Here is a 13,343-nt window from a genome sequence, read left to right on the forward strand (position 1 = left end):
CAACAAGTCCTGTTTTTTGGTGCCCAAGGCCACCGAGGGTTTTTGCCCAATTCTGATCTCTCACTGCTCAACAAATTCATCCTCATCACCCATTTCAAGATGGAGACAGTGAGGACAGTGATTGCAGTCTTGCGATACAACTGGATGGCCTCCTTGACTTGAAGGACACATACCTGCAGGTTCCAGTTCATTGGGACAGCAGGAAATTTCTTTGTTTCTCCTGGCTGGGGGTGGCTTTCCAGTTCCAAGCCCTGTGCTTTGACTTATTAACAGCTCTGCAAGTTTTCTCAAGGGTCATTGCACCTGTCTCAGTGGAGTTTCACTGTCACTGCTTTTGCCTGCTCCATTACCTCAATGTTTGGCTGGTTCTGGCAGGATCAGACTAGGAGGCAAATGATGCAATCTGGGAACTACTTGTCCTTGTCGGAGGTTGGGCATCATCCCCAACCGAGAAGAATCCACTCATTCTGACCCAGACTGTGACCTTGGGGATGATTATCCACTCTTGCTCCTTGAAGGTTTTTCTAACTCGTGCAGGTCTGGACAATCTGTAGACCCAGCACAAGTTTTCTCTCAGTTCCAGTTGTCTTCCAGCAATAGAGTGTCCCTGGGTTCCTCTCTTTTCAAGGCCTTTACTTGGGCCCCTTTTGCCTTGGGGTTGGGTCCTTGGAACAGCACTGTATCCAAGGCGGGGACCCCAGCATAATGCTTCCCAAGACAAAGCACAGGTTGATGTGGGGGCAGTGTTTTATATTTAGTGGACAGATCACCATTTGCACATACACCTGTTTTTCCTTCCATGGGCATGACCCTCTGCTTTTATGTTGTAATCACCCTAAACTATGTGTGATGCAGGTTTTATGTGAAACAGTATTTTTAATCTTAAGATACATTTTTTCACTTACCTACATCACACATAGGAAGTAGCCTGTCCTCCTACCCACTTCATACCTTCCATTACAAATGTTGGAGTGTGCATGAGCAGTCAAGATGGCTGTGGCCCCCGGGGGCAGCAGCACATTCAATTTTAAAGTGTATGTCGATGTTATCTTTTTATGCTGTGGGTGCAACTTGAGTACTGATTACTTTATCTTCAACCGCAAATCTTCTGCTATTAAGTGTGTGAGACTCAATAAAAAAAGGCAACTAGAAATAAGGTAAATTAAATTGGGAAAGAGAGTCTCTGGGCAATGAGATTCTTATGGTAATCTCAGGGCAGCAAGTGGCCACCCTTAATCATATGTCTGGTATCTGTACTCTCACTCTCTCTCTCTTTCTTCATTCTTCCCCCCTTTGTGCCCTCACTTCTTTCTCTTTCATTTGTGTTATATCTTGCTGCTCATAACAATATATATCTATATCTATATATATATATATATATATGTCTATATATATATATATATATATATATATATATATATATATATATATATATATATATATATATATATATATATATATATATATATATATATATATATATATATATATATATATATATATATATATATATATATATATATATATATATATATATATATATATATATATATATATATATATATATATATATATATATATATATATCTATCTATCTATCTATCTATCTATCTATCTATCTATCTATCTATCTATATATATATATATATATATATATATATATATATATATATATATATATATATATATATATATATATATATATATATATATATATATATATATATATATTGTTACAACCCAGGTTTAGCCCCCTGCACGGCTGCCATTACACTTGAGTCAGCTTTCCCTAGACTAGCTTCTTCTAGTCTAGTGTGGGCATAAACACAATGTATCTAAACCCTTCCTGGTTGTCCCAAATTATCAAAACTGAGATCACCACTCAGTTTGACCCACCAACCAAGAAGGGAATATAATAAACACCAAACAAACCCCAACTTGCTGAGAAAGAATTGCCAACCACATGCTAGGGGCACATCAGGGATGAAAGACACACAAGTATAAGGCTTATAATATTCTCTGAGCTACCTCCCACCAGAGAGCTCCTTGCCAATGCCCTAATTTGATGTTTACCTCTGTAATTGTCCCCTCTCCCAGATAAGGGAGCATGGAAACAGGATGCTCTCATTCCAATGGGAAGGTCTAGGTCTCTATGCCTTTCCTCCTTCTACTGTGATCCATTGTATTTTAGTGAGTGTTCAAGAGACATAGTGTGTGAGGGTGACCTCTGTGACCACAGGCAGATTAGTTTTCACTATCGCAGGGTCTGTTAGTGGACAGTTCACCAAAACTATCAATGTGGGCATCCTTGCCTCACCAGCCCCATCATCCCTTCTTCCACATTTCTCAACAGGTCTCCACAGCTTCATACATGAGACTTTCTAGTATCTCCTCAAAGTTAGGTTTTCACACAGGGATGCTCAATTAATTTTTCAAACAGGTAGACCATCTTTCCCTGCTATTTACCAGGCAAAGTAGAGGGTCAGTAATGATTAGTATAAATCAAGGGATCCATGTTCAACACTTTTGGTAAAATTATCTGATTTTCTCTTTTCTACATACTAAACACTTGTCTTTGTCAGCAATTAGGGGCATTGGCCTCCTGTCTTTGTCAGAAATTAGGGGAACTGGTCTCCTGTCTTGTATCAGTCAGATATGGATATCTCAGCAGTTGAAGATCTTGCAGCTCTATTCCACTTCTTGCAGCTTCACATCATCCACATTCATCACAGGTCCTAGTCTGGGATTTATCCCTAGTTCTTCATTCTTTGCTGAGACCTTCATATGAACTCATATGAACTGCTTCAACAAGAAATATCTTCTATAAAACTGTTCTTATGGCCCTTGCTACTGTTCATCATGTTAGTGAGCTTCATTGGCTCTCAGTAGAGGTGTGCCATTCTAGAAGATGGACATCCAAGACCTCCTTAGCTCCAGAATTTTTTGGCTAAGATACATTATCCAGGTGATTTTCCATAGATACAATAACTATAGTGAATCTGGTTTAACTTGGTACTTAGGATGTTATCTATACCTGTCCCACATTGCTATCACATTCACAGTTGACATATTGTAATCCTTCCCCTTAATTGTTAAAAAAATTACAAATTGTCATATTGGACTACTTGTTTTTTTTTAATGGCTTTTGATTTGATGATGGAGCAGTGATGATGTATATCTTCTGGTATACTTGGCAACACATATAGGCTGTGTGGTACTGTTGCCCGTGTCCTTGACATGTGAATCCCCCAGGCTGCACCATACTGGCCCAGGTCAGGTTAGGTCACTCCAGAGTTGAGGTAGCAACAGCACAGATGGATACACCCAACACCCTGAATACCAAGTTAGTCTGGATCCACTATAGTCTTTACAGAGTTTATTGGAGGAACAGGAAGAATTCAGTCTTCTTTAGCCAGTTAAAGCTGCCCATGAATATCTGCATAGAGCTTGGGAGTGTCACCCTGCCTGTTCACATCTTTTTGTTCCAAGATGTGCAGTTCACCACCATACTCTGTTGATTTGGATTTGTAAAGTGATTGAGAGGACTTATGATGATGTCTCTGAGGAGGAGTGTCATTAAAATAAGAGCTCTTGAGTTCAGGCAGTGGCTACTAGTCCTTCATTCTGTAAGATTAGGAGTTTGGCTCTGATTCTAAAGACGGGTACCTGGAAGTCCATGAAAGGTTTTGTATCATTGTCACTCAGAGGTGTGACTCACTGATACTTTCTCTTGAGAGCCAATGGTAATGGCTCTGAGGTTGGGTCACTGAGGCCTTTGTTTGGATGATCACTAAAACAGTAAGTTTGAGCATCCAGGATGATAGTTGTGAGGGCTTAAGCTGTTTGAAGATTGGTTCCATATGAGGGGGTAACATTCTCCCATCTTGGGAATCAGGCTTATATAATTACAGGTAATTAGTATATGTAATGATAAAATAGTTTTTAAAGTAAGAACATTTCTTATGAACAAACTTAGCCTTATGTAATTACATAAAGATAAGTTCCCTTCTTCCCTTCTCCTTATGTTACATATTACTTGAATCAGAAATTAAGTGAGTGATCATGATAGAGAACTGTGGGCACTTCCAGCATTCACCTACAGCTGGCAGAGGAGTCTTTTTTTTTCTCTTGGTTGAGTCATTTCTCATGGGAAAAGCAGCAAAGTTTATGGAAATTATCTCTAGAGAGGTGTAGGTTTGTTTTTCTATGGAATTTAGGCATATATAATTTCAAAAGGGTAGTCATTATATTAAAGAAAAGTTTTAAGAAAGCCTTACAAAGGCACCACATGAAGTTGTACATTGTTGTAGATTGAAAATTGCAAAAGTAATTGGCATAAACATAAGGAAGGAGAAAATTAAAAATTAAAAAAAGAAATAGTGATAAAATGTCCCCACATTACAGGAAAGATATAGGTCTATTAGAATCAGTACAGAGGAGAATGACTAAAAGGATACAGGGGATGAGGAGTATCCCTTACGAGGCGAGGTTGAAGCTGTTAAATTTACATTCTTTAGAGAGACGTAGGTTAAGAGGGGACCTGATAGAAGTCTTTAAGTGGTATAAGGGTTATAACAAGGGAGATGTAAGCAAAATTCTTAGGATCAGCAACCAGGGTAGAACAAGAAATAACGGGTTCAAGCTTGAAAAATTTAGGTTTAGGAAGGAGATAGGAAAAAATTGGTTCTCAAATAGAGTGGTAGATGAGTGGAACGGACTCAGTAATCATGTAGTTAGTGCTAGGACACTAGAGAGCTTTAAGAGAAGATTAGACAAGTTTATGGATGAGGATAGCAGATGGAAATAGGTAGGTGTGTTTCATACAGGGACTGCCATGTGTAAGCCTGGTCGCTTCTTGCAGCTTCCCTTATTTCTTATGTTCTTATGTTCTTATGATATATGAAAGTGAAATGCAGAAGAACAAGCATTTACAATAAACCTGAAGTATGATATAGAATGTAGCAGCATCCTTTAAAATAATTTTTGATTCATTGCTTTCTCAGATGTGGAAATGTGTGCCAGAAGCAGAGAGGCGTGAAGTGTATGAAGATGTAGTGTTCAACTTGGCCAAGAAGGAGAAGGAAGAAAACAAAGCCATGCGCAAGAGAAATATGAAAGTTTGTGTTTATCTAGTTATATTTACTTGGTTGTGACATGCAGGAAAAGAGCTATGCTTGTATTGATCTATCTGCCATTGTCCAGCTTGGCTTTTATTTTAATTTTGCTTCCAGATTATGCCAGACTTATATTGCGTTATGCAGAAAGTTGTATTTCTTGATGTCCCTTCATTAGATAATATTTTTTGTTTATTTCTGGGACTTTTTGTATCTCTTGTATCCTATTAAAATAGATCATCTCTATCCATTTCCTCTGCTTTCTTCATAGTTTTGTAAGAACATTGCAGTTAGGTTACTGCATTCTCTTTTCTTTAGAGTAGATCCAGGGTTGTTAATCTTTCCTTATATGACATATCTTGCAGATTCATGGCCATCTTAGTTGCTACTCTCTGTATTCTTTCTAACTTCATTACTTATGTCCTTTTCATTGGGTGACTATACCAATGCTGTGTATTTTGGTCTTGGACAGATCATTGACACTATCTACCATTGCAACATTAGAACAACTGGTAAGGAAACTTGCATTGAAAGTGCAGAGGGATAGATAAAGGCCATATGTGGTAAGCATGGAAATTCATGATTTATGCCAAATTCTATTCAGGCTTTTGCCATGTTTTGCAACAACAAAAACACCAAAACTTCTTAAAGAAAAGGAGCAAGATTCAGTAAGGAATACTAGGAGATTATAATTAGATTGTGATTTACTTAATCTATGTATACTGACAATCATTAAGAGATTATGAGCAGATACTCGTAGATGCTAAAGAGTCATCTTGTTAAGAGTAGACTTGATAGATTTAGAAAGACAGGAAATCAAAGCTTTTATTCAGTAGTATGTGGGATTGGAATGATCACTAACCTTAGGATTTGGTTGACTAAACTAAGTGTCAGCAAGAAGGAAAGGTGTCTATTGATAAGTAGTCAAAAGAGTTTGATCAGACAAAGAGTGAAGACAAGTATAGATACCACCCTGCACTTTTCCATGTCTTTTCATAGATGTCCAACCCTTCAGGAAGTAAACAATTCATGCAAGAAAGCCATAGAAGGCCTGACTTTTGATCTCTCTAAAATTTCTGATTGGGGCAGAGCAAGCTTGGTATTGTTCAATGCCTCAAAAATTCAATTCCTCCATATATCATCTCGACACAACCTTCCAGACAACTATTCCCTCTTCTTCAATAACACTCAACTGGCCCCCTCTTCTACACTGAACATCCTTGGTGTGTCCTTTCCTTACAATCTAAACTGGAAACTTCACATCTCATCTCTAGCTTAAACAGCTTCTTTGAAGTTAGGTGTTGTGAGATGTCCACCAGTTTTTCTTACCCACCCAGCTGCTAACTCTGTACAAGGGCCTTATCTGTCCATTTATGGAGTATGTTTCACATGTCTGGGGAGTTCCACTCATACCACTCTTTTAGACAGGATGGATTCAAAAACTTTTCATCTTATCAACTCCTCTCCTCTAACTGACTGTCTTCACCCTCTTTCTCGTTGCCACACTGTTGCATCTCTTGCTTTTTTCTACCAATATTTTCATGCTAAATGCTCTTGATCTTGCTTACTGCATGCCTCCCATCCTCCTGTGGCCTTGCTGCACAAGTCTTTTCTTTCTCTCACCCCTATTCTGTCCACCTCTTATGCAAGAGTTAACCAGTATTCTCAGTCATTCATCCCCTTCTCTGGTAAACTCTGGAACTCCCCGCCTGCTTCTGTATTTTCACCTTCCTATGACTTGGACTTCTTCAAGAGGAAGGTTTCAAGACACTTATCCTTCAATTTTTTACTACCACTGCAGAGCCTATTCGGGGACTGCCATCTCAGTGGGCTTTTTTTTATTGGATTTTGTTGCCCTTGGCCAGTGACCCTCCTACATAAAAGAAAAAAAGAACAACAGGAGGAATACTATCAGAATCATAAGCTTTCAAGGATCTAAGCCAGAGAGGGCATAGAAGACATCATTATGAAAAATTTCAATAAGAGGTATAATATTGACAGAGGGAGGAAGTGAAAGAAACAAACTTAGAATCATCAAGTGTTGAGTCCTTAAGAAAAGTCTGAAGAAAGAGTTTAGCTTTTAAATAGAGGAAATGGCAGTGGTGCCATCTAGATAAAGTACATGTAGGAGAAATGAAGAAGAAATGTTGAAAACATTTTTGACTAGTACCAGAAATTTCAAGAAGAGGATCCAAGATATTTCATATTGCTTATAGATGAAAGACCTTTTGGCAAGTTAGAAGATGGTGATGACATGATTTCAGGCAAAAATGCAAAGGATATGAGTTCCAGTAGTTGGAAGGTTGCTTCTCTCTCTGTAGTAGAGAAGGGAAAAAAAAAAAATATTCACACCTATCTCCAGCCAAGAAACCTCAGATTACCTCTCTGCCCTCTGCTATGGACATTCCTGGACAGATCTAATCACCAGGCACCCTTGAGCCTAGTATGGCAGCAATAACAAAACCACTTCCAACATGCTGACACTATATCAAACCTGGATGCCAAAGCCTGTGAATTACCACAAAAGGCAGGGAGCCAACACCAACAGACACAATTGTGACAACCACACAATAGCATGACAATCAACAGACTGGCCCACCCACTGCTAACCATGTTCCTTCCTTATGTTTTCTACTGTTGCCAACTCCCAAATATGTTTAACCACTTGCACCATAATTAACTCTAAACTGTCTATTTACACCACTACAAAAAGATTCCCCCTGATCTTAAGATTAATTAGTGAACTTAATATTCTAAAGATAGAATTCAACACATACAAAATATATTATCACTGTATTATTCTATTCCAACTCAGATTCACTTCCAGTCTTGTAATCTCTCTTCCACATTGGTTGTTACCTCTCCCTCTGTGATCACCTCACTTCATCTTCCTGAGCTTCCTCTTGTTTGTCCCCAGTATCCACCTCTTCACTCACTTTATTCCTCAGTACTCTCCTCATCTTCAGATGGATGTATCACTCTTCTTATATCTAGGACATGCCAAGGAATCCCATCAACCCTGAGATTGTTAGGAGAGTGCACATCTGTCACCATACCTTTTTTTTTTCCATTGTGATGTACACTTTGCATTTTGCTTCACCAAGATTTCTTCTCAAATGTTGATGGGGGCAGTGCCTTCTTCCCTCACAATCAGAATCTTGCAAAGATGTTGCCATTCATATAAAAATACGAGTACACCTCTCCACAATACTGTTATCTCATTGTGGCCTGTTCTGTAGGTGACATGTTATATCAAAACACTGCTTCCTCAGGCTTAATCTGCCATCTCTATGTCAAGATCTTGATAGTTCAGTGATGTGCTTCTATTATTCCATTGGTCTATTCATGGCTCTGAAGTAAAATCTTACACTCCACGTATTTAGTATGTTGTTCAACATCTGTGACCTAAAAATGGTACTATTATCCATTAGTACTCCCTTAACTGGACCACTTTCAAGAAAGAACCCATTTAATACTTTGAGATCTTTTCTACATTCTTTGCATGCAGCTCTGTCCAAATAACCACTCATCCTGGTCCACAATCCATCATGGAATTGATGCTGATTGTGTGTCACATCCACTGCCAACCTCTTCCAGTCATACTCCACTTGTATCTTTCCTGGTTCATACACACTAGGTGCAGAGTCATTTGCCTGGCATTTATCACACTCCCTCACCACCTTTTGTACCTTCTCCTGGGTGACTACCAGATTGACCCTCCTTGTCACAAACAGCATCCTGTCAACTACCATCTGATGGCACTCCAACACAACACACCTGTCTCCTCCACATCCTGCAGCACTCTTAGCTGATTTTTTTTTCACTCTAGTTAGAGTGTTCTCCAGTGGAACAAAAACTGTGCCCCATGACTTAACCTGCTCTTGTGCCTACACTCTTGAATCTTCTGAGTTTTCCACCATCTGGCTATGACTACAAAGTCACTCTCAAACAAAATTTATCTGTGCTATATGCCTATCACCTAACCTCTGACTATAAGAAATTCTTTAACTGACACTCTTCCCTTTTGCAGAGATCTCCATTCTTGGAGACTTCAATGTTCACCACCAGCTTTTGGCTTTCCTCTCCCTTCACTGACCATCAGTGGTGGCTCGTGTATAGGCACTGTGGAACTGCAGCATCCCCTATTTCCACTCGATATTATTGATAACAATGAATATAATGAGTACTTTTTTCTTTAATTCTTTCTTTATAATTGTATATTATAAATTCCTTAAACTTAATGTCAGTAGCCATTCCCTAATTTATGAAAAAAATACAAAAATCCTTGTATAGAACTGTGTGCTTCACAGTTCCAGTGACAGAGTGTTTGGCTGTTGTGTGCATGCTCACATGTCCCGAGATAGGAAGCTGCATGCTAGGGAGAGAGAGCACTGTGGCTTACACAGTACCAACCTTGGTGTGCTGGTGGAAGGTAGTGTTTCTTTTTGGATTTCATTTTTAAATGAATGGATCAAGCTTGAACTATAACAATTTAGGCTATAAGTAAGTGAAAAGTGTTTGATTTTATTCTGTTTATAATTTTATCAAGTTTATGTATAAATTTTCTTTTTATATTTTTTGTTTCCTTTTATACAATATTAAAACAATGGTTAAAAATTTTCTGAAGCAGCAGCCCCACTAATTTTAGCTACGAGCCGCCACTGCTGACAATCCTAGTGAACTAGCCTTTAACTTTGCTATCCTCCACAACCTAGAGCAACTGGTGCAACACCCTACTCATATTCCTGACCATCTTAGAGATATGCCCAACATTCTTTACCTTTTCCTAACCTCCAGTCCTTCTGCTTATCTTTTCCATTGGGGCCCTCTGATCACAATCTCATATCTGTATCTTGTCCTATCACTTCAACCCCTCCTCAGGATCCCCAAAAGCGGAGGTGCCTGTGGCATTTTGCCTCAGCTAATTAGGGGGACCTAAGAAGGTATTATGCTTATTTTCCTTTTTCTTTTCCTTCTATGTCAGAGACCCATCTCTGTGTGTTGAGTGCACAACAGAGATGATAGTGTCTGGCACAGAAGTGTCTGGCATGGAAGTGTACATTCCTCACTCTTTTTATCAACTTAAACCTTCCAAACTTTGGTTTAACACAGCCTGTTCTCATGCTATACATGATAGAGAGATGGCCCTCAAAAGGTACTTGAGCCCTCCATCACCTGAATCTCATGTGCTTTATATTTCTGCCCATAGTGATGCTAAATCTGTTCTCCAAAAATTCCTTCAATAATAGAAAGTGTCAAAATCTTTCAAGATCCAACCTTCTTTGTCACTTCTGGCATCTTGTCAGAAACATCTTCAATAACTTTGCTTCTTCATCTTTCCCTCCTTTATTTCAACCTGATGGCACCACTGCCATCCCTCTCATCTATTTCTAAAGTTGAAGTTTTTGCTCAAACCTTTGCTAAAAACTCTACCTTGGATGATTCAGGGCTTGTTTCTTCCTCTTTTCCACCCTCTGACTACTTCATGCTACCCATTAAGATCCTTTGTAGTGAAGTTTTCCATTCCCTCACTGGCCTAAACCTTCAGAAGGTTTGTGGACCTGATGGGATCCCTCCTATCGTTCTCAGAAACTGCACCTCTGTGCTTGCATCTTGCCTAGTCAAACTCTTTCACTCTGTCCATCAACATCTACCTTTCCTTCTTGCTGGAAATTTGCCTACATTCAGCCTGTTCTTAATAAGGGTGACCATTCTAATCCCTCAAACTATCATCCTATTGCTTTAATTTCTTGCTTATCTAAAGGTTTGAATCTATTCCCAACAGGAATTTTCTTAAACATCTATCACTTCACAACCTTCTATCTAATCGCCAGTACTGATTCCATCAAGGCTGCTTTACTGGTGATCTTTCTGGCTTTTCTTACTGAGTCTTGGTCATCCTCTTTTCAGGATTTTGGCAAAACTTTTACTGTTGCCTTGGACATATCAAAAGCTTTTGATAAGAGTCTGGCACCAAGCTTAGATTTCCAAACTACCCTCCTATGGGTTCTATCCTTCTCTTTGTAACTTCGTCATGAGTTTCCTTTCTGACCATTCTTTTGCTACCGTGGTAGATGGTCACTGTTCTCCTAAATCTATTAACAGTAATGTTCCTCAGGGTTTTGTCCTGTCACCCACTCTCTTCTTATTATTCATCAGTGATTTAAACCAAACTCCTTGTCCTATCCACTCCAATGCTGATGATACCACCCTGCACTTTTCCACATCTTTTTGTAGATGTCCAACCATTCAAGAAGTAAACAGTTCATGCAGGGAAGCCACAGAATGCTTGACTTCTGATCTCTCTAAAATTTCTGATTGGGGCAAAGCAAACTTAGTGTTGTTCAATGCCTCAAAAACTCTATTCCTCCATCTATCAACTTGACACAGCCTTCCAGATAACTATCTTCTCTTCTTCAGTGACACTGAACTGTCCCCCTCTTCTACACTGAACATCCTTGGTCTGTCCTTTACTTATAATCTAAACTGGAAACTTCACATCTCATCTCTAGCTAAAACAGTTTCTATGAAGTTATGCGTTCTGAGTCATCCCTGCCAGTTCTGGAACTCCTTGCCTGCTTCTGTATTTCCTCCTTCCTGTGACTTGAACTCTTTCAAGAGGGAGGTTTCAAGACACTTAACCTCCATTATTTTATTTATCTACTTGAGATTCTCTATAGGATCTGGCATTAAGTGGGCCTTCTTTTCTTTTATTTTTTTCATGGCCAGTGGCCTTCTTGCATAAAAATGAATAAGTCTGAGAAGCAGGAAATGCATTAGTTTAGATTTATGGAATTTTTTTTTTATCCTCACTTTCAAAAATTTGAAATGTAAGACAATTCAGATTTCAAGAAATCATATTAAGAGACTACTACTGTATGTACTTCCAGTGGTGGTTACACTAGGAATAGATACCAGTAATATGTAGTTGTTGCCAATCATTGTAGAACAACTGAGGAGAGTAACTTTAAATTAATATTAGTTGATGGTTGTAGTGCAGTGTTCATCAAGAAATGGCATGATTGGTGAAACCACAGCATAGCATCATCAGGTTGGATGGGACTTGTTTTGTTCAGGTTTACTGTGTAGGTTGTAATGTAGTGTGAATAGTAGGAAAACATGTTGTTGACAAATGAAAGGAAACAGACGGAAAGGATGCAAGTAGGGTCAGCAGCATTATCTACTGGTTACTCTTAAATATATGTGTATACTCGTATGTTACCTATTTGTATTTACTTGGTCATGATGTACAGGAAAGAAACAGTGCTCATACTGTCTCATCTCCTTTGATTACTATTACCCAATATGATCTTTTCCTTCTCTGATCCAGTGATTGGATAGAATATTGGTAGTCTCTCTTCATATGTCAAATCTCTTAAGCTGGGAGCTGTCTTTGTTGCTGTTCTTTGTATTATATCCTCTCCAGTTTTCTTACATTTTTCTTTTTTTTACTTGATGATCACACCATTGTGTACTTACCTAGTTGTATTTATCTAGTTGTGCTTTATGGGAAAAGAGCTATGGTCATGCTGTCCCATCTCCATATCTTATAATATCCAACTTAGCCTTGAATCCATGTATACTTTTTGCATTTACTATCACCTCATTCAGACTGTTCCATACATCAATACTTCTATACAGAAAACTATGTTTTATGTTTGTGTGTGTGTGTGTATTTGCTCATTTGTTATGCTAAGGATTTAGCTACACTATCCTGTCCCCATATTTATATTTGTCCAATTTCTTCTTTAACAAATGTACATTCCTTGCCTGTATTACTCCTTTTCTCACTTACTCCAGATATCTATATTTCTTTGATTTGTGTGTGTAAATACACTCATCATTTGTATATTCTGAGCTAAATAGTAGCTTTTTACTATAGAAAATACACTAACATGGTTTCATGAATTAGTTAATTGATTAATTATAGGTAGAGTGATTTTCTTACTTATCCAATAAAAAAATAATAACTCTTTAAAAAAAATATATGTTCATATCAAAGCATGATTCAGCAGAAACTTTACAGAAGATGCACATTACACTAACTATTCTTCCATTAATGAATAGCTTAAAAATATTATGTTGCTACCTATGCTTTTCAGTAATGACCCTTAGTTCTGAACAATAATAAGCACAGTATTTATTATTCATTTATGTATTTATTTATGTATTTATTTATTTTATTTTTGTTATTTTTTACTTATTGATCAGTTTATTTTTTTTATTCAT

General features: G+C 38.1%; 1 protein-coding gene across 15 annotated transcripts in view; it reads left to right on the plus strand.

Moving 5' to 3' along the window:
• LOC135112651 (pre-mRNA-processing factor 40 homolog A-like) overlaps positions 1–13,343 on the plus strand; it is a 214,961-nt gene that overhangs the window by 88,372 nt on the left and 113,246 nt on the right. For all 15 annotated transcript variants that reach the window (XM_064027284.1, XM_064027319.1, XM_064027336.1 and 12 more), the window contains one exon: positions 5,004–5,117. In XM_064027284.1, coding sequence (XP_063883354.1) covers positions 5,004–5,117 — 114 coding nt within the window. The remainder of the gene's footprint in view (positions 1–5,003; positions 5,118–13,343) is intronic.

This window comes from Scylla paramamosain, chromosome 2 (genome assembly GCF_035594125.1).
Source record: "Scylla paramamosain isolate STU-SP2022 chromosome 2, ASM3559412v1, whole genome shotgun sequence".
NCBI classification, from domain to species: domain Eukaryota; kingdom Metazoa; phylum Arthropoda; class Malacostraca; order Decapoda; family Portunidae; genus Scylla; species Scylla paramamosain.